The sequence below is a fragment of the Arabidopsis thaliana genome, assembly GCF_000001735.4.
Source record: "Arabidopsis thaliana chromosome 1 sequence".
Lineage (NCBI taxonomy): Eukaryota > Viridiplantae > Streptophyta > Magnoliopsida > Brassicales > Brassicaceae > Arabidopsis > Arabidopsis thaliana.
Window position 1 is genome coordinate 19,109,653 of NC_003070.9, and position 26,252 is coordinate 19,135,904.

The following is a 26,252-nucleotide window of genomic DNA, read 5'->3' on the forward strand; positions in this document are numbered from 1 at the left end:
AAATCATCCAAATGTTGTGATTCTGTTCGGTTTACTTTTGATCGGACCCGGTTAAGCATGGTTAGATTTGTATCAATCTGATTAAACCAGAATCTGTTGTATATTTAAGAGAACTCAGAGAAATTTAATGATTAGTTTCTTTCTGGTAATTCGTCTTCTTGATCATCTTCTGTGGTAAACATAAAAAACTTTTCGGCCACCATGCAACCCGGCGACGCAATTGCGACTATCATTAAAAGGATCCTAACTTTGGAACCAGAGCACGCTTTGAAAATCATTGGCTATATTCTGTTTCAGGACTTTGGACACACTGAATTGATTCGACTTGCTTTTTGCCCTGCATTGCATTACAAGGTCACTGTGAAAAAGCTAAATCCGCTTTGGGTCTTTCGAGACCCTTCAATCTCCATCACCATTCATTGTCTTAGTCTTCCCCAAGAAATGAGTTCTTGGACTTCTCCAGAAACCCTTACCCTTTGTATCCTTCGTTAACTGGGAATACATTAGGATATTACCCTAACTTTCATGACGGTTCGTCGCAACAACAACAATGGAGTAACCATTTTCCAATTCCCAGATTTTGGGTACCCGATTATCAGTTTCCACCAGGCGGTTTAGCTCTTCCTCCTAGTGTTTTTGGTCCTCCCAGTGAGAGAATATCTCCAAATCAGCAACAAAGAATGATTGCTACTCATGGCTCTCCAGTGTCGAACATGTAAGATTATAATTTATGTTTGCTTGATGCTTTCTCTTGATATATGTTTGGTTACTAGTAAAGAAACGCAAAGACTTTACAGAACAAGTGTAGTAGCATTGTAGCTTGAGGCAAGTTTGTTTAACTTGGTGTTTGTTTATTCTGTTGTTTCTGTATCAAGAAGAAGTTTTGAACTCTGGGGATTGGTTTTGCTTATGGTGATTCTTCTTTTAGACAAGGATCAGGACAATTTGGAATAGAAGGTGGTTTTGGGTCGCCGAGTGAGCAACAACGAATGATTGCTCCTCAGTTCATGGGGGATTTTGGCTCTCGAATGTCGAACATGTAAGATTGGGATTTTTGTTTGATTTCTCTTGATATATGTTTGGCTACTAGTAAAGAAAGGCAGAGACTTTACGCAACAAATGTAGAGTAGCATTGTAGCTTGAGGCCAATTTGTTTAACTTGGTGTTTGTTTGTTCTGGTGTTTCTGTATAAAGAAGAAGTTTTGAGCTCTGGGGCTTGGTTTTGCTTATGGTGATTCTTCTTTTACACAAGGATCTGGACAATTCGGAGTACAAGGAAGGCAGGAAAGAAGATATCCACCAGCCTCTCATTAGATTTTCTTGACATTTCCACCTGAAAGCTCCTTCACTGATCAACACGTCTCAACTTATTTCGGGTAAAACATTTATGCATATGTGTTATTTATGTGAGGAAGGCTCTGTTGTTTGTTTTGACAGTCATGTTTTTTGTTAATGTATAGCAATTTTGGACCTGTGCTAAGCGTAAGGATTCCAAATCAGAAGGAACAGGTGTATGGGTTTGTCTCTTTCGCTAATGCTGAAACCGTGACAACCATATTGGATCAAGAAAATCCTCATCTCATCGGTGAATCACCTGTGAACGTTAGACCATAACAGAAGAAAGAAACAATCCCTCCAAAGTAATGCTAGATCCCTCTTTTGACTTTTTCTCAGTTTTTTTTTGCCTTGCGTCTCTTGGGTCTGGTTTCTAATTAGAGTTTGGTTAAACAATAGCAGGTGACAGCGGCAGCAACTACAGCAGGTGTTGGTTGGAGAGAACCTTTTTCTGTCGGGAATGGACCCAAAGGAGCGATGTCGCGTTGGTTAGTTTCAATTTATTAAAAGAGACTTGAGAAAACCGAGTGGTTGTTCCTTTCTTACTGACATAGTAACTCCCTCATTCTCTTTTCGTTACCAGGACCAAGGAGGTTTCGAAACGAGACACATGAGATGCTGCAAAGAAACACCGAGCAAGCTGATCCACAACAAGCCATAGAAGTAGAAGACCAAATAAGAAGGTTATCGAATCTGCAATTGCCTGGCATGGAGAATAAATCTATTCACCATCATCAGCCTAGTCCTTCTATTGGTTCTCACGCTCATTTCCCATCTCAAGTCAGGGAAGGTTGTTATTGTGCTCTCTACATTCAAGCTTTGTTTTTCTTGGTGTTTATTCATTCTTTTCTTCTCTTGTTTTCCTTTGGTCAGGCGGTAGTGGTACAGGTGAGAAAGATCTTGAACAAGTAGAAACCAGCAACGAAGAACATCAAGGGTAAAATGAGTGATAAGAATCAAAGCTTTTTAAATTCTTCTTGTTACTGAAATATGCCACTTTAGTTCTAACAAATAGTTTATTTATCATTTCTCTAGGCAAGAGAAGAGTCTGGAGAATACTCTTCCTGATAGTTCGTTTGGTTCCACAAAAGAATCCGGCGAAACCCGTCAAACCGAGTCTGATATAGAGGAGACTAAGAAGGCCTCACTAGATCAATCAGCCTAGTATGGGTATGTTCAAAATATCTCTAGATCAGACTTTTTTTTTTTTATCTCATAAGTCATAATAGTCATCAACAACATTAACCCAAAAAATTTCAGGCTCACTATAGACAGATAGAAACAAGTGTATAAATGTATAAATGAAAAGTAAGCAATTTCGAACATGAAAACAACCTGAAACTCCTGTCAAAAATAGTTACTTTCTTTTCTAACTCCATTTCGTTTTTTTGTTTTGTTTCATCTTTGATATGCAGAAAAGAAGGAAGTAGAAGAAAAGTGTCTATACATAGAAAAAGCAAAGAGGTTGTACATAACATGGAACACAAAGAGAAGGTTAAAGAGAACAGTTTCAGGATATTATGTCATCTACAAAATAGGATTTTACAACATATGAATACTCAGATCAACACAGTAATTGAAACTCATAAGTAGGTTTCCTTGTGGTAAATTCTTTTTACCTTATCGGATCCAAGTCCTGTTTGTTTGGACAAAGTCTGCATCTGTTACTTACCATGACTGTATAAAATGCATTTGCTTTTTTCGTTGGTGCTCAAAAATTGTGTGAAAGGTTTCACCTTTAAGTAAATGTGCACTTATTCAACGCATTGATTTGAAGTGTGACTAGCCTAAATTTAATAAAGTATAGTATTTACACTGAAGAAACAGAACTAAAACAGAGCTGAATAGAGAAAACTATTAGAGTCCAACTGAACCAAGTTATGGAATAAACCGGACCGAATCACCCAAATGCTATTCTCTTCGGTTTACTTTTAATTTGACCGGTTAAGACATGGTTAGATTACTCAATTGGGGTTAAACGTGTTTAATTATGATACCTTTAACTATTAATTTCTTTCGAGTAACCATATAAAGAAGTTGTTCCATTCCAGCGCCATTATCTTTCTCTGTATCTGCAACATAGTTTTGTGATTTGACATTTGTTAAGAAAAGACACAAAACTTGTCCAATTTATCTTCTAGATCTCGAAATAAATACAAAAAGCTTTCCTTTTTGCTTTCATCTTCTGCTACTTGATGATGGATTCAAGTAAAGAGAGTAGCTTGATTGAAACCCATTTTCTAAAACCCTATGTAACCTCCATTGATGGTGCTGTAGCAGAGCTTCCTCGTCACCGTCTCTCTGTTTCTTCATCAGACCTAAATGAGTCGTTTTCTAGGATTTCTTTCAATGGGTTTTGGTCTGCACAACCCAATTTCAAATCATGGGCTAAAAAAATGGAAGCTTTGCACGAACCCATTTGGAGAAAAGCTGGGATTTTTGAGGCAATAAAGGCATCGATGTACAAAATCCGTAAAAATCAGTCTTTGCTTCTAGCTCTTGTTGAGAAATGGTGTCCTGAAACCAAATCTTTCCTCTTCCCTTGGGGTGAAGCAACGATAACGCTTGAGGATGTGCTTGTGCTTTTAGGGTTTTCTGTTCAGGGTTCTCCTGTTTTTGCCCCTTTAGAAAGCTCAGAGATGAGAGATTCCGTAGAGAAACTGGAGAAAGCTAGATTGGAGAATAGAGGCCAGGATGGGCTAGTGAGACAAAACTTATGGGTTTCGAGCTTCTTGGGTAGAGGTGATCAAATGGAGCATGAAGCTTTTCTTGCATTTTGGCTTTCGCAGTTCGTTTTTCCGGATATGTGTCGTCGTTCTATTTCGACAAAAGTTCTCCCTATGGCTGTTCGTTTAGCTAGAGGCGAAAGGATTGCTTTTGCTCCTGCTGTTCTAGCTAGACTATACAGAGATTTGGGTCAAATTCAAGCGTCTGCTAGAGAAAAGTCCACTCCAAATGTCACTCTGAAATCACTGTTTAAGTTAGTCCAACTCTGGGCATGGGAGAGATTCAAGAGTACCAGTCCAAAAGCTAGAGTGATACCAAAAGGTGAACCTAGGATATCTCGGTGGCACTCACAAACATCTAAGAATGTGAGATTGAATCTTGTTGATTTTGATTGGCGTCCTTACACTAAACCTTTACAGATTTGGAACCCTCCTCGGTTTTACCCTGAAGAAGCTATGTGGATGACTGTTGATGACAATCTTGATGATGGATTCGTTTCCTTTGCTCGATGTATGAGAGTTTCTCAGCTTGTTGGGGTTGGTATTGTGGAGGATTACTATCCAAACCGAGTGGCAATGCAGTTCGGGCTGGCTCAAGATCTTCCTGGTTTGGTTACTGATCATAGCAGCTTCACAGAAAAAGAAGCATGGGATGGTTACAATAAGTCTCTTGATGGTTTAATGCTTTACATACCTTCTCGTGTCGCTACGACTTCTGTTACTGAAAGATATCGTGACTGGTGGTTGAAATCTATTTCAAAGTTTTTTCTGGATTCTTCAGAATCAACTGAAACGTTTGATGCAAGTAACACAATTGATCATTATGATAATAATGATGAGGATGATGAGCTACTGCCTTTGGGTCAAGTGCTTCAGAATTTTGGAGAGAGCTTTCTTAAGAAACTCGAAAGATGTAGGGCGCGTAGGCTAGCTAAAAATCATCGATTCAAGATAAATAAAGACAAGATTGGTGATGGTGGTGCATCAGCTTCAACAGAATTACCACTTAGTCAGTTGTTTAAAAAGGAGGTGATGAAGAGAACAAGTGAGCATTTGAAAAACAAGGGACGGAAGCGAGCTCGTGAGGATGATGTAAGTTCTATGGATCACAAAGATGATGACGTTACCATCGCTCAGATGATCAAATCTAGAAGGAATGATGAATGTGGAAGCAAAGGAAAGAAGAGTAGTATGGTTCAAAGACCATCTAACGAAAACAACTCTTCAGATCCTCTTGTTGATTCTAATGGAGGTATAATTGACATTTCTGTGTCACCATCAGAGACAAGGCAAACGTGTGATGATGAGCTTCATGTAGATAGAAGCAAGAAAGAAGAGTTGGTCCATGAAGATGAAGAAAAGCAAAGAAGCAATGAGAATTTGTGCAGTGAAGCTGAGAAAGAAGAAGATATTGATGAAAGATTGAAACAGAGAAAGCTTGCTATAGAGGAGATAGCATTGAAGCTGGAGACACGTGTTATGGAGGTTGAGAAGAGTTTGACAATGATTAGAAAATGGAAAACCAGAGGCAACCAGACCAATCATAGAGTTTCTGCTTAAGTATTAACAAATTGTGTCTTAACTATTAATGATCAGAAATTTTTCAAGAGGATCTCTTAAGGAAACAAACACAACAATGTCACAATTAGTAATCTATGTGGAGAACTTATCAGACACAAGGCTTATTATGTATTGTTGCGTAGAGAAATGTGTTTGAATCGGTCAATTTTGGTTTATTATATGTGTTGGTTTGGTTTGGTTTGGGTGGACCACTTAATTTATGGTTTGGTTCGATTTAATTAATTTGGTTTTTATTGGTTTCTCTGACGGTGAAGCAGTATCTCGGAGATCAAGATCTGACATTGTTATGTGCTTGAATTCTTCATCAAGCTCGTCAGAAAAACACCAAAAGGTTTCAAATTTATCTGAAATTCGTGAAACCCTAAAAAGGGTTATGTCAAGGTAGAAGAGACAGAACAAAGATAGATATGGTAAGGAAGCAGAAGTACGGGAAGGTAGTGTTGGTTTCTTGCATCGCGCTTCTAGCAACCGGACTCATTGCCGACTTTCTCTGGGCTACTTCTCATCGATTCTCCTCCGCCGCAATCTCCGCCGGATTATCTCTACCTTCTTCACTTACCACCGTAATCGTTCCTGGCCAGGTGAATTGTGATCTGTTATTGATATAATTAGATCTCAACATCTGAATTTAGCTTCAAAAGATGATTTTTACTTCAATGTTATACCTAGTTTCAATTGCTTGAGTGTTAAGTTGCTATATTTTACTGGTTTTAGGAGAAAGATACAAAGAAGAAGAAGGATAGTGTGAAGGAAAGGAAACTGTCTAATACGTTTCAAGATTTGCCTGCTCCTGAATTGAAATGGGAGAAGATGGCAGCTTCACCTGTACCTCGTCTAGACGGAGCTGCAATTCAGATTAGGGATCTTCTTTATGTATTTGCTGGATATGGAACCATTGATCTTGTGCATTCACATGTCGATATCTACAATTTCACTGATAACTCGTGGGGAGGAAGATTCAATATGCCAAAAGATATGGCGCATTCTCATTTAGGGATGGTAACGGATGGGCGATACATTTATATTGTTACTGGTCAGTTTGGTCCACAATGCAGAGGTCCTACAGCTAAAACATTTGTGCTTGATACTGATACAAATACATGGAAGGACTTTGTTCCTTTACCAGTTCCTAGGTATTGGATTATATTATGCTCTGTGTTTCTCTTTCGATGATGGTCAATGTTGACAAGTTTAACATTCAGGTATGCACCAGCTACTCAGCTTTGGAGAGGAAGACTTCATGTGATGGGTGGAAGCAAAGAGAATCGATTTACACCAGGACTTGAACATTGGAGCATCGCAGTGAAAGATGGCAAATCTTTGGAAAATGAGTGGAGAAGTGAAATCCCGATCCCTCGTGGAGGACCTCACAGGTTATTATCTTACAATGATCTTTAGACCAACTATTATGGATAAAACATTTGACGAAATAGCATCGTGTTCTGTGTGCCATTGTAGGGCATGTGTAGTAGTTGATGACCGACTATTTGTAATTGGTGGTCAAGAAGGTGATTTCATGGCTAAACCTGGATCTCCAATCTTCAAATGCTCACGCCGTATGGAGGTACTGGATTAATGTCTTAGCCAAGCAAATTAAGCTATTATTCTGTTAACTAAGTTCTTTAAGTTTGGTTCAGGTGGTATTCAGTGATGTCTACATGTTGGATGAGGAAATGAAATGGAAAGTTATGCCGCCGATGCCAAAACCGGACTCCCATATCGAATTTGCTTGGAAAGTCGTTAATAACTCCATTGTAATCGTTGGAGGCACAACAGAGAAACATCCTGAAACCAAAAAGATGGTTCTCGTTGGTGAAATCTTCCAGTTCAACTTAAATACACTGGTAAAATCCTAAAGCCTTCTTACTCAAACCTGTCCAAGAGACAAAGCTAATGATTTTGCCTTTCCTCTACAGAAATGGTATGTGATTGGGAAATTACCATACCGTGTGAAGACAACGCTGGCTGGGTATTGGGATGGACAGTTATACTTCACCTCAGGACAAAGAGACAAAGGTCCAGATGATCCCGCCCCGAGGAAGGTCATGGCAGAGATGTGGAGAACCAAATTGATACTCAACCCATGAGGCAAGCAAGTTTGTTTTTCATAGCACAAAATTCTGCATTCTTTGTATCTAATTCAAACAAGTCCTTACATTACATATTTACATCCACTGTCATGGAATTTTGTATATTGTAAACTGAATCAGAATCTATAAGAAAGTTCCAGTTTCAACACATCTTTTGTGTTCCTCTGTAATCAGAGATTTGATCATGTGGGTTCCATTTCTGGTTTCTCGATATGCTTTTAAACAAAATCTGCTAATTTACAAAAGAAGGAACCACCACTATTACATGCTTTTTCCGGGTCTTTGTTGATGGTCTAGGTCAGAGAAGCCAAGAACAAGCTCCACCATGAAAAGCTCTCCATCAAACCTTAGACCAGACGATGCTGCAGGCTGAAGAAGACCATCAACCATTCCGCCAAACACATATAAAAATCTCCCTGAACAATCAGCGCAGGCACGGTGAAAAGACCGACTTTTTGGTCCATATGAGATTCGATCAAGCTTTTTCCACACTGATGATCCGTTTAAGCTAAGCCCTTGTGGTTTCAAACCTGATGAAGGAATGGTTTTAACATCCAACACCCAGAAATCATCTTTCCTATGCCTATAAGAATCTTCACCGCCATAAATCAAGATTCGACCTCCCAATACAAGAGTCGCCGAGTGACCAACCCGAGGCAACGATGCGTATTCGGGAACATCCTGGAAATCGTAGAATATCTGTATCCATTTTTCTTCACACGGTTCTTGAATATCCAAGATCCAAACATCATCAAGCACATCATATCCTAATCCTCTGCCTCCAAATAGAACCACTTGGTTTTCTCTAATGCAGGTCAAAGTATGCCCTGAGCGCGGTGGCGGTAATTGTGGAGACTCCACCATGTGCCATGTCCCAGAGCTGAAATCTTCAGAAAGTTCAAGAATCCATGTATCTCCAAGCCTGACTCCATTCAGCCCGATTCCTCCATGTACAACCATCTTCTTCTCAGCAATACAACAGGCGGAATGAGCACCACGAGGAGGAGGACGAGGCCGCTGCAAAGACCCAACATTGAGGAGTTTCCAAGAGAGTCCCTCGTGGCAAAAGACTTGACCAATCCATGTGTCATTTAGCCTCTCTCCACGGTCATTTATACCTCCAAATAAGAGTAGATACTCGCCTATAACGATGCAGGTGTGTCCGAATCTCCCACTTGGAGTCCCTGATTTAACTTTCTTCCATTTCAATATGCTTTGATTGCTCTTATCAACATATGATGTCCATGTATCATCAAGATGGCGTCCTGAAAATTAACAAAGCAATATACACAAAGATCTCAAATTTAATGAAGTAATTCCCTAATAATCCAACTAGCATCATTGTCGTGTGCTTGACACACTCATCTAGCTAACCGAAAAGTAACCGAGAAACTCGAGTCGATAATATCGAAAATCAATCTGCTTTCAACAAGGTAAGAATTGAGAAAGATGATATAGCTAAAGCAAAGCTAACCTCCTTGACAACCACCACCAAAGAGAACAAGATGATCATTAACGAAGTTGAGAGAATGAGAAGCTCTAGGGATCGGAAACGAAGAAGATTCTTCATCATCATCATCTGGGTCTGAGATCTTGTGACAGCAAACAGAATCCATCTTATAAACTCGCTGAAACATCAACATCCATGAAAACCCATCTCGTAAAGATGACAACTTTAAAGCATCTACAGATGTTGGTCCCCATTCTCGTTCACACAGAGCTTCCCAGAGACTGTCGGAGCAAGCTAGAGACTTGTATCGCTTGCAGGTCATTGAGAAGGAGAGGATTGAATCTACGGGAAGAAGAAGCAAGATGGTTAAGAGATGGTCATCGGGTAAATTGATTATAGGGCTTGAAGACTGAGAAGTAGACGGCGGAGAAGAGTTTCTGGTTGATTCCGCCGCCATGAGAGGAAATCGGAGAAGGATTTTAGATTCTTGGTGAGAAGAATTATTGGGAATGATGATTGTTGTCTCGTCACTGTCTCGTTCGTTACTATCACGGTAAAAAAATAAAAATCCTTCCTTTTTTGTTTTTTTCCTTTGCATCTTCGGATAAAAAATGCCCGCACAAAATTTCAAACTTTTTGGAACTTTGGAAATGACCCGATAGTTTTGAGAATCTCCTTTTTCGACCCCTATGTTTCAATAAATTGCACTATTGTCACCTTTCACGAAATTTAACGCCCCGATATTTATGAGAACTTCTGTTTCGAGCCTGATAATAAAATAAATTGCATATTTATCCAACTATTTCACAAATCACAAAACTTTTCGAAACTTTGAAACCAACCCCCATATTTTTGAGAGCCTTTGTTTCTAGCCCTACACTTCAATAACTGCATTTTCTTCTCGTGATGAAAATACATTTTTTCCATTATCTCATTACATACTTCTTATCACAGTCTACTAGTCTATATTCCATTTAATCAACGAGAAAGCTAAATTGAGATTTTGCATGGTGCTCTCTTCATCAAAGCTTTGTGTCATTTCCACAAATCCATGAAACGTTTGGGTCATTTCTGCAAATTGTGCAACTTGCCCTTCTCTATCACTTTCCACAGTGCAGATTTGGCTTCTTCTAAAGTCTCAACACCATGACTTTCCTCAAAGGCTAGCCTTTGTATCTTAAACTGCACAAATCACATATTGAACACACAAACAAACTCAGAGAGAGCTTCTGTTTCAGAATAGTAGTAGAAATGTTCTTAGGTTGTTACAGATTTATTACCTGAGCACCTTGACGAACCCTTATATCAATCCCTTTGCTATCTATAGAAATGATAGCAGCATCGTCTAGCTCGGCTTCACTAGACAATAACTCTCTAAGTGGCTTTGAGAAGATTGCATTAAGTTCCTATCATAATTTAGTATGAAATTACAACTCCACATAGAATCACTGAGCAGGCTCGTCAATCATTTAAAGGGTTTCAGGAAAAGAAAACTCACCTTCAGATTTTGCTCACCTCCATCAACAGCTATCTTATCTGGCTGAAGAGTCTCGTACTCATTGACATTGATCCACGCGACAGTGCCAAAACCTCCAATGAAATATATATCACTGAGAAAAAATCAAGCTTGGTATTATTTTCTGATAAGTACACTATGGAATGGCTGAAATTCAAGAAGAACACAAAAACCTTATGTTCTGCATTCTAAAATAGTGAAAGTTTCCCCATTGTTGGGAAGGTCCTTGGTGATGCTTCAACATATACTGCTTATGGGCCCATTCCTAGAAATCCAGAACAAGAGAACCAATGAACTAGAAACAGGAATAACAGTGTTGAACAGGTCATGTATTACTCATTCTGTGTTGTTCCATATTGACACTCACTTGCTGCTCTTCTGGCAATGGGTAGACATCGCCGAATAATGTTACTCTTGCATTCGATAAGCAACTCCATCCTGGTATCTGAAAATACCAAATTCACAGAGAACAAAAAAGGGAGTAAACACCAATATGTTTGTATAGTTTAAGCACGATTGATAATGTTGTACCTGAACAACGAGGGTGCATCTAGGTTCAGCTAAGATATTCCGAGTGTGAATAGCCAACGGTGAAAATGAAAATATTGGGTCTAGAAACACAAAGAAGAAGAAGCCACCGTCAAACACATAAACTAAACATACAAAGAGACATAGTCAAGGGAAAGACTTACGCCCCATCGGATCAGGTGCAAAATCTACCAACGATCCAAATGGGTACCCTTCTCTACGATGGTGCATTTTAGACATCACAGTGCATAGATGAGCAAACCTGGCCTTGAAACCATAACCAGTAACACCAAGAACTAAAATATTTCAGAAACTTAACATCTTTCCTCATCGAGAACATAAATGAGAACAAATGGAAATGATTGTTTTACCTGCTCCATCAAGTTCCTAACAGCTAAAGCAGGTCGAGGTAAACCGTGAGCAGAGGTTGCGCTTTGAACACCACCAGAAATCGGAGTTCTAAAGAGCCCAGCTCGAGTTCCTCCACCATGAGGAACCGCAAGAGATGTCTCTACATCAATTATATTTTCACTATCCTTTTCACCACTTACATTACTTCCAAACTTCTCCTTCACAAACAAATAATGAACCATATCAATCTTATGCACAAGTTCAAGCTTTCTTCATCAATTGAAAGCTCTTAATTTGCATACAACACCATAAACCCACATATAAATTAGAAAAGAGCAACTTAATAACCTCATTTACCTGAGGCAAAGAGAAAATATCCGCAGGTAGCAAACCAAACCCATTCTTATCTTCACTTTCACTTGATGCCTCCTCGTTGTTAAACAGAGCATGTACACGAAGAAGCCCCTGATTCGAGCCTTCCCTGATTCTCAGTTTTATGATTTGCTTGGCTTGCGAATTGCAGAGCCAACAAGAAGACGAAGATAGAGCAGGCGGATTCGGGTTGAAGAAAGCCTTCTTCGTCTTTGGTATATTGCAAACGTATACGGAAGTAAAGATAGCAGCATCCATGGTAGAGAAACAAGATCGCTTCAAAAATCCCAACTTTCTTTTTAAAACCAAAAAAAAAATCCCAACTTTATTAGATTCCCCTGCAAAAATTGTCTGAATGATTTTCAATAGGCTTGAACAATTGGTTTTTCGGTTTGGTTCGAGAAATTTAGCCACTACGTACACTAAACCGAAGTTAAGTTGGTTTGGTACGGTTTACTGAAATTTTGGTTACATTATAAAATATACTTTCCGCATTTATCTTCTTCCTCTTGGCATCTCCTCGACTTAAAGAGAGAGAGAGAGAGAGAGAGGCTAAACAGAAGAGAATCCAAAAACACAAACTTATCTTACTAGTTACCACTTTCCAAAGAAAGTTTTCAAAAGGACATAAACATAAATAATGTCAAACAGAAAAAAACATGATCATCCAACATCACAAAGAAGAGGTAAGGACTTCAAAACGATAACAAACTAGAACAGAGGAGTCTTTCTTGAAATGGAGAAATCTTAAGTAACTCAGAGCATGCAATCAGTTCTTGCTGGAAGCCTCCTGAAGAAGTTAAGTGGAACTGATGGGAGCTTGTACCTGAGCCTCGGGTGTCTAAGCACATACAAGCCAATGGCAAAAGCCACAACCTGGAAGGGAGTTATATATAAAATCACTGCAGCTATCAGACAGAACAAGACGAAGAGAGCAGTGGCACGCGGGTCACGCCAGCTTAGCAACGACTGAAATCTCTCTCCTTGAGTTGCAAGATCACCAACAACTGTTTGAATCCTACCAGCAATGCTTCTGAGTCGGTCATATCTCATCCTGACGATGTCTGATGGTCGGGAAGTAGGGAAAGTGTCAAACTCCTCGTCGAGCTCATCAGGGTGTGCTGAGTCAGCGTGTGAGAGACGTGTGTCCATGTGTGGAGGATGTCTCGGCCTCCAGCGATAGTACCAAACTCCAATCAAGAAGAGGTAGAGGAAAATGGTGGGCAAGATGAGCTCGGGGTAGATAACAAGGATAATGAAGAGAATGTGGATTAAAACCGTTGTTATCGGATTTTTCCATACGCAGATCTGTTCAAACCATTTCCCTACAGCGATTATCCCACTCAAGACTCCCATTATCCTGAAGAAATTCGCCTTGCTTCTACGCATACTCCACATGTGAGATCCCACATCAAGCATATACTCAACAACTTCTTTCCTCAAAGGCGGCTCTGCTCGTGTTAGCCTTGTCGACACAATCTGAGTTGCTTGATGCCTTAAGTTATCGAGCTGGCTAACCGTGAGGGGATGGAGGTAGTGCATCTTAGGTAAGAGAGGCATAGAATACATATACATCATGTTGAGCAATGAAGAGCAAGTAAACCTCACCGCTAAGTGAATCTCTCCCATTTTCTTGACTCCACTAGGATGTAGCACCAAAAGAGGATATGAATGTGTGTAGACTCGATCAGCCTCGAGAGTAGAGAGCCTTATCCTCACCTTTCCAATTCTTGAATCTTTTCCTCCTCCGTTGTTTTTGTCACCACCGTGTAGATGGCAGTTATCGAACACACCAACTGTAACTACAGTACACGGATCAAAAACCTCCCAAGTATATTGCTCGTTCCATCTTGGGGTAAAGCTGTCAATAATTGTCCGAGTTCTGATCCATTTCTGCCCATACTTTGCCACACAATACGCGTCCGTGGTTCCCCTACCACCTTCTTTAGCTTTCATGGGCATTAAACCGGTCGCATTTAAGACCCCTAGCTCAAGCACACCGATGTTAGGCTTCCACAGTTGCTTTGCAGTTGGTCTTAGGTCACTACTGTAATGTGTAGACTCATCAAGCACATGATACCCTCCTTCCAAACAAATCCTCATGTGGATCTTGCTGGCGAATTTGATCTCTTTCTTCTCTCCTCCTTCCATTATAACATGCTTCTCAAGGTTAAACCACCTGCTGTTCACCGGTCTATAGTCAAACCTTTTGTCCAAATACTGCAACGGAACCGCGCATCTCCCCAAGACTTCATCTTTATTCGGCGCAACTCTATCTTCCACACTTAGAATCAAAGGCTCTTCAAACGGCTCAGCTACAACAAACATCAAATCCTCATTCCACATCGGATTAATACTCCTGCTTTGTGACACTCTAGTCCTCAATGCCTGATTTCCCATTATCACTTTCACAAAGACTTCAGGATATCTCCCTTTATCGCTCGGTATCAAATCCTGAGCTTCAATGACATTAACCCTAAGATACCAAAGCTTAGGAGAGAGATAAACCTTAGATCTGATGTTAGCTAAAGCATCAGTTCCACTAACAGTTGCAGCATCAGAGTGCCAAGCTTCAGGAAAAGCTTCATCAGCTTGAGTACCAAACCAAACAGCTAACATAAGCTCTCCTTTAACTTTTTGGCCTTTCCCATCTTCTAATCTATACCATTGTGGAGCTAAAGGACTATCAGGAGGAACTCTCTTAGGTATCTCATTCAAATCAAACACAACACGACCAATCAAATCATCTTTAACTAAATCTTTATCCTTGACAGTAGCTTCAAGATAAGAAGCTTGTACCCTATCTTTAGAAAAGGCGAAAACTTGGTTCCACTCAGGATTAGATTTCTTCTCGAAATGTCTAGTGGTTCCTCTGTAGTTACCAAGCTTAACTTCAACGTAAGGGTCACAACTACCAGTTAAGTCTTTACCTGGTAATTCTTTAGCCTTTACGACACGAACATAGAGATACTGCATTTGCTCGACGAGGTCATATGTGGTTGTGAGCTTATCTCCGGTGACTTTGCCTCCACCGAGATGAGGTTTTGTCTCCTTTAAGGAGAAATCTTCAGGAGGTGGTCTCTGCATCTTTGAAACTAGTAAAGTTTGGATTTTTTCTTCTTTCAGAAACACTAGATCTATAAGTTAGATCTTCAAAACAAACAAACAACCCCAGAAAACGATTTACACCAGAAATCTCAGAATCTGCTTAACATTAAACCCCCAAAAAAAGAAAGAAGTAAAGAAGAATCCTTTCTTCTTCTTCCTCGTAAAATCAGAAGATAAGCATTGAGAGAGTTTTAGAAAGAGATAGAGAGAAAGGACTGTAGTGAGAGAAAAGTAAAACACATTGAAGTAGAGTGGTGAAGGTTTTCTTGTCTTCTTCTTCCTTTTGCTTTTTTTTTTTTTGCTCTTTTCGATTTTTGTTTTAAATTCAAAATGATTTTATGAGTTGGCAGAAAGAAAAAAAAAAAGGCCAATAAGTGAAAAACATTTTCTTCATAATCATGAAATTTGATTTGAAAAGGACTACACAATATAAATTTTTATTTCTTTCTCTCCTTTTTTAAGTACGAAAATATGAATAGAACTTTTATTTCAAATAATACTCAAAAGTCTCACATACTATGGCAATTCTCAAAAATACCTAAATTGAGTATTATTGTTCCACAAATACTGTCACTAGTTTTTTTCTCAAAACATACCACAAAACAAAAACTAGATTTTAAACTTTCAAAACTAAATCCTAAACCGTAAAAATAAACTCTAAATCCTAACAACAAATTCTAAACTCAAAAGTTTAAATTATAAACCTTGAAAAATTAATTTTGGTGTTTGTAATAAATTTGGAACAAAATTTTTGTTGTAGTATTTTCGAAAAAATAAACTCATTAAAATATTTTTGGAAAAGAGAAAAAACATAGTTTAGTGGTATTTTATAAAACAGATTTTAAAACATTTAAGAGCCTTTGAGTTAAACTCAAAACGACGTTGTTAAGCTTATTCGACTAATGGAGTTCTCTACCTCAAAACGTCCGGCGACGACAGCGACGGCGGCGGAGTCTGTACATTTCCGTCTTCTCTGTCCGGCAACAAGAACTGGTGCAATAATCGGAAAAGGCGGCTCAGTCATTCGACACCTCCAATCTGTAACCGGTTCAAAAATCCGCGTCATCGATGATATTCCCGTTCCTTCAGAAGAGCGTGTAGTGTTGATAATCGCACCTAGTGGAAAGAAGAAGGACGAATCGAATGTGTGTGATTCCGAAAACCCTGGCTCTGAAGAGCCTAAGCAAGAGAAAGGGAGCGAGTGTGCGGGGACTAGTGGTGGAGATGACGAGGAAGCGCCGTCGTCGGCGCAGATGGCTTTACTTAGGGTTTTCGAAAGAATAGTGTTTGGCGATGACGCTGCTACGGTTGATGGTGATGAATTGGATAAAGGTGAGAGTGAAGGTTTGTGTAGGATGATTGTTAGAGGTAATCAAGTAGATTACTTGATGAGTAAAGGAGGGAAGATGATTCAGAAGATTAGAGAAGATAGTGGAGCTATTGTTAGGATCTCATCTACTGATCAGATTCCTCCTTGTGCTTTCCCTGGAGATGTTGTGATTCAGGTATACACAGCTTCTTGTGTCTTTGTGGCTATTCAATTTATAGAGCTTTTTTGGCTGATTTAGTAATGTTTTTGTATGAAGATGAATGGAAAGTTTTCGAGTGTGAAGAAGGCGCTTTTGTTGGTTACAAACTGTCTTCAAGAAAGTGGTGCACCTCCAACATGGGACGAGTGTCCGTTTCCGCAGCCTGGTTATCCGCCTGAGTATCATTCTATGGAGTATCATCCTCAATGGGATCATCCTCCTCCTAATCCAATGCCTGAAGATGTTGGACCCTTTAATAGACCGGTTGTTGAAGAGGAGGTTGCGTTCAGGTTGTTATGCCCGGCTGATAAAGTTGGAAGCTTGATTGGGAAAGGTGGAGCTGTGGTGCGAGCTCTGCAAAACGAAAGCGGTGCGTCAATCAAGGTTTCGGATCCAACTCATGATTCAGAGGAGCGGATTATTGTGATATCGGCACGAGAGGTATGTTGATTTGCTCCATGGATTTGGTTTATGTATATCATTGGATACTTTGTCTCATTGGTTTACATTGTTGTAGAACTTGGAGAGAAGGCACTCTCTTGCCCAAGATGGTGTGATGCGTGTGCATAATAGAATTGTTGAGATTGGATTTGAACCTAGTGCTGCTGTTGTTGCCCGGCTTCTTGTACATTCTCCATATATCGGACGTCTATTGGGTAAAGGGGGTCATTTGATAAGTGAAATGAGGAGAGCAACTGGTGCTAGCATCCGCGTCTTTGCGAAAGATCAAGCTACAAAGTATGAATCACAACATGATGAGATTGTTCAGGTAAATTTTATATAACATCCGCGGCCTCGATAAGTTTTTCAACTCTGTAGTTTTCTTGTTATTTGACACCTTTTTGCTGGATTGGCAGGTCATTGGTAATTTGAAAACTGTTCAAGATGCTTTGTTCCAAATATTATGTAGGCTTCGGGAAGCAATGTTTCCTGGAAGACTTCCTTTTCAAGGAATGGGTGGTCCACCTCCGCCGTTCATGGGTCCGTATCCAGAACCGCCTCCCCCATTTGGACCGAGACAATATCCAGCTTCTCCAGATCGTTACCATTCTCCAGTAGGACCATTCCATGGTATTTCATCAATTTCCGACCCATGATCACCAGTTGATACATGCATCAATCTCAGTTTCTTAATAATGTCTACTTGTTACATATGATACAGAGAGGCATTGTCATGGTCCTGGATTTGATAGGCCACCTGGTCCTGGATTTGACAGGCCACCTTCCCCAATGTCTTGGACCCCGCAGGTATGTGAACTCAATGATCTTTATTCCTTCGTTAGCTGTCATGTCCTTTTATTTCTTTCTAATTCAACATTTCTCAATCGCCAGCCGGGAATCGATGGCCATCCCGGTGGTATGGTTCCTCCTGATGTGAACCATGGATTTGCTTTGAGAAATGAGCCCATTGGCAGGTATCACTTTCCCGGCGCTGTCTTTGTTCACTTTAAAACTAAATGACTTTGAAATGCCAGAAACTGTACGAAGGAATTTTATCCACTAATTTCACATTATTGCCTTTTGGTTATGGTGTTGGCAGCGAGAATCCAGTAATGACAAGTGCAAATGTGGAGATTGTGATTCCTCAAGCATACTTAGGTCATGTCTATGGTGAGAACTGCAGTAACCTGAATTACATCAAACAGGTATGTTGCCGATAATATATGAGCAGCTGGTCATTTTGAAAGGCTGCATCTGATTACCGTTTGTAAACCTAATCAACTAGGTATCAGGAGCGAATGTGGTTGTGCATGATCCAAAGGCAGGGACTACAGAAGGACTGGTGGTTGTCTCAGGCACATCGGATCAAGCTCACTTTGCTCAAAGCCTTCTTCATGCTTTTATTCTCTGTGGTCAATCTTGATTGCTCTCTTTTCAAAGTGTGTACAATTTTAACATGATAGTAAAAAAAAGCTCTTCTACAAATCCAAAAATCATAGGAAACAGTAAAGTACCTCTACAAATTGCTGTGGCAAAAACGTTGTCCATCTGTTCTTTAAACTGATACAACAATGTGCCTCAAACTTTGTGGTAATATATAATAATATCAAATTCCATTTGAGCAGAAACTGTCTACTAAACGTTAATCTGATGACCAAACTTCCTCTGGCGTAGTGCTATAGTTGGCTTACGCGGATCATTCCGTGCCACAATCTTAAGCGGATGGGCTTCTGTGTTGAAAACCCACTCGTCTAATGAAATAACAGATGAAGGCGAAAAGAGAAGATATAGATACTTAAGAGTCTCAGCTAAGAAGAAGCTTTGCATCTTGTTGTCTTTAGCACCTGTATTGACCTGAAAATGAAGAAGCAAACGTTAACAACGTGTTTCCGAAAGATGGAAAGGCCCACTCGAGGAGGGTATCTGATTGGTTAAGGTCAGCCCGGCTCGAAACTTACATCCTTCAAGCCTACATATCCAGATTCTACGCGAGAGTTCTTCTCAAATGCTTGAAATATATTCCATCCCCACTCTTGATATGTCTTGTTCCCAGTTAATCGCCAGAGGTAAAACAGTGATTCAACGGTTTCTGGTCTTAAAATGTTCCAAGATGTGCCAACACTCATGTCCTGAAACAATCATGTGCTTATGGATACGACATAACCAACCAACTAACATACAAACAGATGCGCAAAAAGTATTTACCAACCTGCCCTGCAGTGAAGAAATAGTTCTCTCCAGCAAGTTTCGTTGGTGTCGATTGGTAAAAGTTATAACAAGTCCAGGCAAGCTGCAGTAAAGTGAGGGAAACAGCAATAAGGACACAGCAGAAAGTTATACTCAACATACAATTGAGATTCTAAGGCACCTCTCCAGCAAGTGAAAGAAACTTTTTTTCTTCATCAGGGCCATAACCTGAAGCTCCTAAAGCCAACATTCCAGGAGCAAAGCACGCCAATTCATCCATCTGAATGTTGAAATTATGTCAAAACCAACAAAATTCTCAAAGTAGAGAGTTGAAATTAGAATAGTTTTTACCTTATCAATCAAATTATTTCCGTTCTTCTCACATATATACGTAAATGATGAAGGTGTTGATTTCTTGACCAAGCTTAACAAACCTTTCATTGATTTCTCCCACATATCTCTGATTCAATACATTAAGAAAGATTTAGTCCTTATCCTTTATTGCTGATATTGAATTACTTGGGTGTATATACACAGCGTCGAGCTTTACTTACCTATAGGGTTTCACGGCAGATGTTTTGTTCCCTTGCACCCAAACTTTGAGCAAATACTCATAAAAGCTGTAAAACCAAATTATTATTAAAAGTTAGAGAGCAAAGTCATGGTCACAAGACCCGACCAACACAAAATGAAAATTTGGAGGAAGAAACTACCTATCTCCCATGGCACCAAATGTTGTGGTAGAGTACGATGGATTAGCATTATCCGGATTTATATAGATGGGAAGTAAACCATCAGCAGGAAAGTTCTTATTCAGTTCTGTAATAACCTTCTCTACCTGAGAGACATGAGTTAGCAAACGTGTCAATCTTGAGCAGCCAATATTTTCTTCAGCATTAATGCAGATTGATTGCCCACTTTTTCACACCGAGTTAGGATATAAAGAAAATCTGTTGGACAAACTCAAAATTAGTATCTACCTTCTGCTGATATTTTGGGTCCCCTGTCCTTTGGGAAAGGGCAATAAACTCGAGCTGCTCAGTGCCGGAGTCTGCGAGAATACTGTCTCCCTAGTAAAACAAAAAAAAAGTGTAGCAATCAGTAAAACTGACACAGCACATGTCCTCAATGAAACTGAAACATATCTAAACCTGATCACACTTGGTACTCATTTCAAAGACACTGCATATGATTGCTAGTGAATATATAGTTAGTTAAGAAACTATAGCTACCATAAACTCTAAACGTAACACCTGTTTAAAAGTCTAGACCCCAAACAAGAATGTTAATTGTTGCATACAGAGAAACCATAACTTGGCTGTTTCTGCCGAGTCCAGATCTTAGTTTTTATACGGGGTTGAATCATCTAAGAAAGTGGTCAGAACTTGGATTTAAGCTATCAAATAGACTCTAAGGAGTCCTTTAGAAACATAATCAGGAACCTAAGTCAACTACAGAACAAGTGCACAGAGTTTCAGGAGCCATTTTTTCTAGAAACGAATAAAGATTTGTATCCAATCATTGGATTCCAAGGTTAGGCTTTAAAAAGATCTACATGACACAAGATGACACAATACAACATACACGGCACTCAGTAATCTAGGACTCACCCCTGCCGCCCATGAAGGATTGTGAGCATTTCCATTTCTCAAGTTGATAATATTGTAAGGTATACCCGTTGGAGTATTCCATGCAGGCAATAATCTGTCTGCAATATCCTTAGCCTTTTCAAGGAACATTTTGTCCCCAGAAAGATCATACGCACTAAGAAGTCCGCCTACAACTCTGAAGGCAGATAAAGAAAAAGAATATAAGCAGATGCAATATCCGTTCCCCATCTTATGTCACCAACTGATAATCGCAAATAAACTGACTCTTCCTACGATAATTACAGAAAACAACCACAGTAAACCTGTTAAAGCCACCTTATGGTTGTCTCAAACATACTGGCGTCATAATCCTTGTCGAAATCCAATGAGCTTGCAACCCACCTGCAAATAAAAGACAATAAGCAAATGAAGATTAGCAAAGATGAAGAAGTAAAAAGTTGGATTTGCAACTGGGACGAAAACAGTTACATATGAATAAATGAAGAGCCTGCAATTACTCACTCTCTGGCTTTTTGAAACTGCTCATCTAGACCCATTATATAGAGTGTATCTAAAGAATCTACCATAGTTGCTCCAAGGCCACCAAAGCTATCAGTGCCATCTTTTGTCCGAGGCTGACAATAAAAAAAGGAAAGAAACAAGAATAGCTTCAGACCAATATTTTTTTTGCAGAGTTCAGGAAGAAAATAATCTTAGTTCTTAACAAAATCTTTGTAGGCCTGGTAACTTCAGATAAGCTCATAATAAAAGGCTCAACAGGATACTGGAAGAGCAGGCACTAAACGTCAAAATAAAATTTGATTCATAGAGTCCGTCGTAAACTAGATTTCGTATTCACAAGGGTGAAATGTATTTTGGAAAATAATTGTATACCTGAAGCTCATCTTTCCCCCATGCATACTTTTCATAAGAGCTCCAAGCATGGATCATTGCCTCTTTTACTTTCTGCCTTCGCTGTTTATCAACTGGATCTTCTGGGGCATCCTTCAGAGTCTTCAAAGGCTTATTGCCAACACCACCATTAAGCTCTTCTAACTAGCGGAAAATATAGTTAGTTAGCTAAAACATTAGAAAGACTATCTGAGCCTAGAGTGAGGGGAAAATATTAATCTTACCATCTGCTCCAACCGTGAAACTTCTTCATTTAGCTTAAAAACTTCAACCTGCAAGACAAAAAAAAGCAGGACAAGTGAGAGAATGATCACAAGAGAAATTGTTCACTTCCTTGACATTTTTCTTATTTTGGTTACATAGCTTCTTATAAACGAATACATGAATTGAGTCCAGAAGATATTAATTACAGCTCTTTTCTAGTAAATAAAACACCAACTGTCTTACTTATAGACCTTGAGCTATGAAGGCAATCAAACCATTCCAGGCCTAAACCATATAACCTACTTCACCAAAATTCGAATTGGCCTACCAATAAGCTATGATACAAGAACTATCTCCTACTCCTAGGCAGAGTCTAACCAGATTTCATTAGACAAAACATACCTCATGTTCTCGGGCAAGATTAATACGATCCCAGACAAGCATAGAAACAGAGACGAAGACAATGAAAAGCAAAGCCAAACGTCTCGGTCTTCTAAGATAATACGCAGGATTCAAATATTTCCATATCCCATAACCACTAATCGATCTACTTCTCGCCATCTCTCTTCTCAACCCACTCAACAAAAACAGAGACCAATTGAGAAATCAGTGTCCATGAAACAGAGCAAGACAAAAGTTAAAAGCTTTTAAATTTCTGATCCGAAAAGAGTAAGAAACCGAGAGAGAAATAAGTCTCTCAAAGAACAAAAGTTATAGATCCGATTTTAGTAGTTAGAAGGAGGAAGACGAAGAAAGAATTAAAAAACGAAACTTTACCCAAAAACCAAAAGAAAAGTATTTATTTATATCTCCGGCACTTTTGCTTATTTATTCTTTTGATGATAAAATAATCAATCGAGTCTCTTTAGCCCCCACTGGTTCGTCTCTTTCTTCGATTTCTCTTTCTATCTGGTTTCCATTTTCGTCTCGTTGGTGTTCTGGTGGGTTTGGTTTGTCTCTGTTCTTCTATTTGTGGCGTTATCCATCGGTTCAATTGTCATCTTCATCGTTTCCGTCGTGTTATTTGGTGTTTCTCGTTTGGGTCTTTCGAACATCTTTCATTCTTCTCTTTTTGGTGTTGCTCCCCACGAACAGGTAACATCATCTTAACTCTTATATTGGTTTCGTGTGTCGTAATGAGGAACCTATATTTCAATGGTTTTGGATGTCGCTTTGTTTCAGGATTTGCTTTTGTTTCTTAGGGTTTATTTTGTTTGTTGAAATTATAAGTGAGTTTGTGGAATTGGTATAATATGGTTTATGTAAGGCTTAGAGCGTGGAAATATTGAAACTTTGGATTGAATCTGATTGATGCAAATATGTTAGAAGTCTGTGTTAATCTCTTGAAAACAAGCATTGATCCATAAGGTTTCCTGAATTTATGTATAGTGTTAGTTAGAACTTATATGTAAGTTGCTCCAATGACCGAGGAAGTAAGGTTATATAGTATGTGAATCATGTTTTGCTTAGAGCTGATTTGATTTGTCTGGTCATCCATGAATCGTGCTTATGAAGATTAGGTGTTTTTGTTTGAAGTTTCCAGTTTTAATGTTAATTTGTTTTACTTTCACTGTTATCATTAGGTAGATTGATGAAAAGCAACCATGGATGACCTACATGGAAGCAATGCTCGAATGCACATTAGAGAAGCTCAAGATCCAATGCATGTGCAATTTGAACATCATGCTTTGCATCACATCCACAATGGAAGCGGTATGGTTGATGACCAGGCTGATGATGGCAATGCTGGTGGGATGAGTGAGGGTGTGGAAACAGACATTCCTTCTCACCCTGGAAATGTAACTGACAATCGTGGTGAAGTGGTCGACCGTGGTAGTGAACAAGGAGATCAGTTAACATTGTCTTTTCAGGGCCAAGTCTACGTTTTTGACAGTGTCTTGCCTGAGAAGGTGAGTTAAGTTGTTACTGAGTTGGTTCGTTGATTGTCTCATTCCATTAGAATTTATATTCTTACTCCAAGCCACATTTTAGCAAGTGGTTGAAGGATCTAGTTAGCTTTGAGTTTTTTCCATCTATTGATTCTAATGTGTGAGTGCCTCTTGCTATTCGACGCCTGTTGCAGGTTCAAGCTGTGCTTCTATTATTGGGTGGTCGTGAATTACCTCAGGCAGCCCCTCCTGGCCTAGGATCACCTCATCAGAACAACAGAGTATCGGTAATAAAATATATGATGGCATTTATGGGACATAAGTTCCCTTCCTTGATACATTGCTTGACTGACTGACTGACTAATCAATGAAACAGAGTTTACCTGGTACTCCTCAAAGGTTTAGTATTCCGCAGCGATTAGCTTCTTTGGTCAGATTTCGAGAGAAACGGAAAGGAAGGAATTTTGATAAGAAGATTCGGTATACAGTCCGCAAGGAGGTAGCTTTGAGGTACATTGATGTCTAAATCAACAACTTGGTCTAGTTATACTTCTTTTATGGTTGCTCTCCCAAAATTAAGGTTCGCATCTTGATTACTTTTTGTTTTCTGGTATACAGGATGCAACGCAATAAAGGTCAGTTCACATCTGCCAAGTCAAACAATGATGAAGCTGCATCTGCTGGATCTAGCTGGGGGTCGAATCAAACCTGGGCCATAGAAAGTAGTGAGGCTCAGCATCAAGAGATCTCGTAAGTTTAGAAATGCTTTGAAAGTAAACTGCGAGTTCCTGACATACTTTTTAACTTGAACCAACTTAACGTAGTTATTATGGGTTTGCTAAGCAACTTTAGAAGTTGTTTTTGCTTCCAACCTAATGTAGCATCTGACTTAGTTATTAAACTGAACCATCCTAATGTAGAGATGATAGGTTTATTAAGCATCTTAGATGTTGTTTTTGGTTTCAGAAACGTTGTAGAGGTACTAGAACTCTGAAACCTATCAATGATTCAATATCAAGACATACACATTGCATATGTAATATTTAACATGAGCATGGACCTATACGAATTGGTAACATTGAAGGACCAATACAGACAAAATATTATATAAAAGCTCTTCCATGCCTGAAGCAAAATGACTTCTGTGATAGATGATTGGTTAAGACAGGTTGTGATGACTAATATTGTATCCTGGAACTGAGAATTTTTATAATAACTTTGGAATAGACAATTGTCGTTTAAGTCTTTGTAGATTTGAGTTTTTCTTCTTGATAGCCTTACTTTAGTTGGTAAGAACATATCTGATTTTACTTCCTCTGAATGGCTTGATACCTGTAAGATGTCGGCACTGTGGAATTGGCGAGAAGTCAACTCCAATGATGCGACGTGGACCTGCCGGGCCAAGAACACTTTGCAATGCATGTGGACTTATGTGGGCAAACAAGGCAAGACAATACTTGCTTCTTAATTTGATCAACTCTCTTTATCTTGCTCATTTTGTAGCACTAGTGATTCGATGATTAGTCTGTCTAAATGAGGACGACATTTATACTTTCAGGGTGCTTTTAGGGACTTATCCAAAGCCTCTCCTCAAACAGCCCAGAATCTTCCTTTAAATAAGAATGAAGTAAGCAACATCATGTTTTGACCAAACAATTTGTTGTACGAAAAGGAATCCATTCGTCTTTATCATAACTTGTGCATGTCTGATCTATCTTTGCAGGATGCAAATCTTGAGACTGATCATCAAATAATGATAACAGTGGCCAATGACATAAGCAACTCACAGTGAGGACATGTTGGCTCTTGCCATTACAAGCAAGAGAAAGATCCCAACAGAGTTTGAATCGCCTCAGGTTCTGTAGCTTTATCATTCCCTTTGAAAGAATCTGACTCGATTTAGGTTATCAGGATTTGATCTATGACAATGTAATCTGAGTGATAATGATCTGCAATGTTTTGCTTCTTCTTTTTTTATGATTCAAAAATGCTTTATAGACTGTTGTTGCATTGGTCCATACTCTGATGTAACGTCTAGTTGCAGTCTGTGTTTTACCCTATTTTAAAGACAAACTAACTTTATTTAAGAACTCACCAAAAGAGTAGTCTCCTTATGACCACAGGGTTGTTTTGGAGACTTAGTAGCCTCATGTAAAGTGAACCATGTTCAATGCCTCATGCTTCTCTAAGTCAAGAAACAAAAAGAGGCTTGTGAATTGTGATATTATTAGCCAAAGGAACTTGCCAAAGGAACTTGCCAAAACAAGGAGACAAACTAAAATGGTTCAGTGCGAATGTGACTGCTCCTTTGTTTTCAGTGGCAAAGATTTTTACACAGAATTTTGCCTAAAAGACTTTCAAATATCCCTTAGATCAAAAAAAAAAAAAAAAAAAAAAGAGACTTTAAAATATCCCAATTTGTGAGAGATATTTTAGATTCCATT

The 26,252-nt window shown here is 39.2% G+C and overlaps 9 protein-coding genes, 1 long non-coding RNA gene and 1 other non-coding gene across 14 annotated transcripts; 7 read left to right on the forward strand and 4 right to left on the reverse strand.

Moving 5' to 3' along the window:
- Positions 1 to 201: 201 nt before the first annotated feature.
- AT1G51530 (RNA-binding (RRM/RBD/RNP motifs) family protein) lies at positions 202 to 2,505 on the forward strand (the record flags this gene model as incomplete). Of its 2 annotated transcripts, NM_001198268.1 has the most annotated exons (9): positions 202 to 354; positions 429 to 715; positions 929 to 1,039; positions 1,341 to 1,376; positions 1,461 to 1,602; positions 1,738 to 1,819; positions 1,919 to 2,125; positions 2,209 to 2,272; positions 2,371 to 2,505. In NM_001198268.1, 9 exons carry the CDS (start codon positions 202 to 204, stop codon positions 2,498 to 2,500), a joined length of 1,212 nt encoding a protein of 403 aa, NP_001185197.1. The 2 variants fall into 2 exon arrangements, with proteins under 2 accessions (NP_001185197.1, NP_175564.1); NM_104031.1 differs by lacking the exon at positions 1,341 to 1,376 and having other exon boundaries at positions 2,371 to 2,500.
- Positions 2,506 to 3,432: 927 nt separating this feature from the next.
- Positions 3,433 to 5,741, forward strand: AT1G51538 (Aminotransferase-like, plant mobile domain family protein). Its single transcript, NM_001084227.2, has one exon. It carries the CDS (start codon positions 3,531 to 3,533, stop codon positions 5,619 to 5,621), a length of 2,091 nt encoding a protein of 696 aa, NP_001077696.1. The 5' UTR covers positions 3,433 to 3,530; the 3' UTR covers positions 5,622 to 5,741.
- A 163-nt stretch (positions 5,742 to 5,904) lies between these two features.
- Positions 5,905 to 7,882, forward strand: AT1G51540 (Galactose oxidase/kelch repeat superfamily protein). The gene is made up of 6 exons (NM_104032.5): positions 5,905 to 6,223; positions 6,357 to 6,775; positions 6,845 to 7,015; positions 7,101 to 7,206; positions 7,280 to 7,486; positions 7,559 to 7,882. Exons 1-6 carry the CDS (start codon positions 6,050 to 6,052, stop codon positions 7,727 to 7,729), a joined length of 1,248 nt encoding a protein of 415 aa, NP_175565.2. The 5' UTR covers positions 5,905 to 6,049; the 3' UTR covers positions 7,730 to 7,882.
- Positions 7,380 to 9,730, reverse strand: AT1G51550 (Kelch repeat-containing F-box family protein). Its single transcript, NM_104033.6, has 3 exons — positions 9,207 to 9,730; positions 7,557 to 8,997; positions 7,380 to 7,483 (listed from the first exon to the last, which is right to left on the reverse strand). Exons 1-2 carry the CDS (start codon positions 9,637 to 9,639, stop codon positions 7,994 to 7,996), a joined length of 1,437 nt encoding a protein of 478 aa, NP_564592.1. The 5' UTR covers positions 9,640 to 9,730; the 3' UTR covers positions 7,380 to 7,483; positions 7,557 to 7,993.
- AT1G07753 lies at positions 8,029 to 8,918 on the forward strand. Its single transcript, NR_139304.1, has 2 exons — positions 8,029 to 8,165; positions 8,272 to 8,918. It is a non-coding gene; the product is annotated as an other RNA (long non-coding RNA).
- Positions 9,731 to 9,953: 223 nt separating the features above from the next.
- Positions 9,954 to 12,386, reverse strand: AT1G51560 (Pyridoxamine 5'-phosphate oxidase family protein). The gene is made up of 9 exons (NM_104034.5): positions 11,935 to 12,386; positions 11,598 to 11,795; positions 11,391 to 11,493; positions 11,230 to 11,309; positions 11,066 to 11,143; positions 10,872 to 10,963; positions 10,681 to 10,792; positions 10,463 to 10,588; positions 9,954 to 10,364 (listed from the first exon to the last, which is right to left on the reverse strand). Exons 1-9 carry the CDS (start codon positions 12,205 to 12,207, stop codon positions 10,248 to 10,250), a joined length of 1,179 nt encoding a protein of 392 aa, NP_175567.1. The 5' UTR covers positions 12,208 to 12,386; the 3' UTR covers positions 9,954 to 10,247.
- Positions 12,387 to 12,508: 122 nt separating this feature from the next.
- AT1G51570 (Calcium-dependent lipid-binding (CaLB domain) plant phosphoribosyltransferase family protein) lies at positions 12,509 to 15,723 on the reverse strand. The gene has a single exon (NM_104035.4). The coding sequence runs from the start codon at positions 15,034 to 15,036 to the stop codon at positions 12,706 to 12,708; it is 2,331 nt and encodes a 776-aa protein (NP_175568.1). The 5' UTR covers positions 15,037 to 15,723; the 3' UTR covers positions 12,509 to 12,705.
- A 207-nt stretch (positions 15,724 to 15,930) lies between these two features.
- On the forward strand, positions 15,931 to 18,509 carry AT1G51580 (RNA-binding KH domain-containing protein). Its single transcript, NM_104036.3, has 8 exons — positions 15,931 to 16,562; positions 16,644 to 17,027; positions 17,104 to 17,355; positions 17,444 to 17,657; positions 17,749 to 17,834; positions 17,919 to 18,001; positions 18,127 to 18,232; positions 18,313 to 18,509. Exons 1-8 carry the CDS (start codon positions 15,960 to 15,962, stop codon positions 18,448 to 18,450), a joined length of 1,866 nt encoding a protein of 621 aa, NP_175569.1. The 5' UTR covers positions 15,931 to 15,959; the 3' UTR covers positions 18,451 to 18,509.
- Positions 18,492 to 22,666, reverse strand: MNS1 (alpha-mannosidase 1). 2 transcript variants are annotated; one of them, NM_001036094.1, is made up of 14 exons: positions 22,322 to 22,666; positions 21,940 to 21,987; positions 21,698 to 21,855; positions 21,326 to 21,438; positions 21,140 to 21,205; positions 20,825 to 20,999; positions 20,195 to 20,284; positions 19,928 to 20,052; positions 19,769 to 19,834; positions 19,566 to 19,674; positions 19,396 to 19,494; positions 19,237 to 19,317; positions 18,986 to 19,156; positions 18,492 to 18,881 (listed from the first exon to the last, which is right to left on the reverse strand). In NM_001036094.1, exons 3-14 carry the CDS (start codon positions 21,752 to 21,754, stop codon positions 18,663 to 18,665), a joined length of 1,371 nt encoding a protein of 456 aa, NP_001031171.1. In that variant the 5' UTR covers positions 21,755 to 21,855; positions 21,940 to 21,987; positions 22,322 to 22,666; the 3' UTR covers positions 18,492 to 18,662. The 2 variants fall into 2 exon arrangements, with proteins under 2 accessions (NP_001031171.1, NP_175570.1); NM_104037.4 differs by having other exon boundaries at positions 21,698 to 21,859.
- AT1G07757 lies at positions 20,263 to 20,452 on the forward strand. The gene has a single exon (NR_139305.1).
- On the forward strand, positions 22,569 to 25,978 carry ZML2 (ZIM-LIKE 2). Of its 2 annotated transcripts, none has more exons than NM_104038.4 (8): positions 22,569 to 23,014; positions 23,503 to 23,829; positions 24,003 to 24,095; positions 24,185 to 24,318; positions 24,427 to 24,558; positions 25,148 to 25,253; positions 25,367 to 25,435; positions 25,532 to 25,978. In NM_104038.4, exons 2-8 carry the CDS (start codon positions 23,524 to 23,526, stop codon positions 25,598 to 25,600), a joined length of 909 nt encoding a protein of 302 aa, NP_564593.1. In that variant the 5' UTR covers positions 22,569 to 23,014; positions 23,503 to 23,523; the 3' UTR covers positions 25,601 to 25,978. The 2 variants fall into 2 exon arrangements, with proteins under 2 accessions (NP_564593.1, NP_974002.1); NM_202273.3 differs by having other exon boundaries at positions 22,803 to 23,014; positions 23,507 to 23,829; positions 25,532 to 25,931.
- Positions 25,979 to 26,252: the final 274 nt, after the last annotated feature.

What these genes read in the sequence shown, in the direction of transcription:
- ZML2 (NM_104038.4), top strand. Translation starts at nt 23,524, where the DNA reads ATGGATGACCTACATGGAAGCAATGCTCGAATGCACATTAGAGAAGCT. An exon ending in ATCAGAACAACAGAGTATCG is followed by an intron (nt 24,096 to 24,184) that starts GTAATAAAATAT and finishes TCAATGAAACAG; the next exon opens with AGTTTACCTGGTACTCCTCA. An exon ending in GCTCAGCATCAAGAGATCTC is followed by an intron (nt 24,559 to 25,147) that starts GTAAGTTTAGAA and finishes GATACCTGTAAG; the next exon opens with ATGTCGGCACTGTGGAATTG.
- AT1G51540 (NM_104032.5), top strand. Translation starts at nt 6,050, where the DNA reads ATGGTAAGGAAGCAGAAGTACGGGAAGGTAGTGTTGGTTTCTTGCATC. An exon ending in CCTCGTGGAGGACCTCACAG is followed by an intron (nt 7,016 to 7,100) that starts GTTATTATCTTA and finishes GTGCCATTGTAG; the next exon opens with GGCATGTGTAGTAGTTGATG. An exon ending in AGTTCAACTTAAATACACTG is followed by an intron (nt 7,487 to 7,558) that starts GTAAAATCCTAA and finishes TTTCCTCTACAG; the next exon opens with AAATGGTATGTGATTGGGAA.
- AT1G51538 (NM_001084227.2), top strand. Translation starts at nt 3,531, where the DNA reads ATGATGGATTCAAGTAAAGAGAGTAGCTTGATTGAAACCCATTTTCTA.
- AT1G51570 (NM_104035.4), bottom strand. Translation starts at nt 15,036, where the DNA reads ATGCAGAGACCACCTCCTGAAGATTTCTCCTTAAAGGAGACAAAACCT.
- AT1G51560 (NM_104034.5), bottom strand. Translation starts at nt 12,207, where the DNA reads ATGGATGCTGCTATCTTTACTTCCGTATACGTTTGCAATATACCAAAG. An exon ending in TTTAGAATGCAGAACATAAG is followed by an intron (nt 10,793 to 10,871) that starts GTTTTTGTGTTC and finishes ATTTTTTCTCAG; the next exon opens with TGATATATATTTCATTGGAG. An exon ending in GGGTTCGTCAAGGTGCTCAG is followed by an intron (nt 10,365 to 10,462) that starts GTAATAAATCTG and finishes TGATTTGTGCAG; the next exon opens with TTTAAGATACAAAGGCTAGC.
- MNS1 (NM_104037.4), bottom strand. Translation starts at nt 22,480, where the DNA reads ATGGCGAGAAGTAGATCGATTAGTGGTTATGGGATATGGAAATATTTG. An exon ending in TTTCACGGTTGGAGCAGATG is followed by an intron (nt 21,860 to 21,939) that starts GTAAGATTAATA and finishes ATTTTCCGCTAG; the next exon opens with TTAGAAGAGCTTAATGGTGG. An exon ending in GAAATAATTTGATTGATAAG is followed by an intron (nt 19,495 to 19,565) that starts GTAAAAACTATT and finishes TTCAACATTCAG; the next exon opens with ATGGATGAATTGGCGTGCTT.
- AT1G51550 (NM_104033.6), bottom strand. Translation starts at nt 9,639, where the DNA reads ATGGCGGCGGAATCAACCAGAAACTCTTCTCCGCCGTCTACTTCTCAG. An exon ending in TGGTGGTGGTTGTCAAGGAG is followed by an intron (nt 8,998 to 9,206) that starts GTTAGCTTTGCT and finishes GTTAATTTTCAG; the next exon opens with GACGCCATCTTGATGATACA.
- AT1G51580 (NM_104036.3), top strand. Translation starts at nt 15,960, where the DNA reads ATGGAGTTCTCTACCTCAAAACGTCCGGCGACGACAGCGACGGCGGCG. An exon ending in CAATGTCTTGGACCCCGCAG is followed by an intron (nt 17,835 to 17,918) that starts GTATGTGAACTC and finishes CTCAATCGCCAG; the next exon opens with CCGGGAATCGATGGCCATCC. An exon ending in AGAAATGAGCCCATTGGCAG is followed by an intron (nt 18,002 to 18,126) that starts GTATCACTTTCC and finishes TGGTGTTGGCAG; the next exon opens with CGAGAATCCAGTAATGACAA.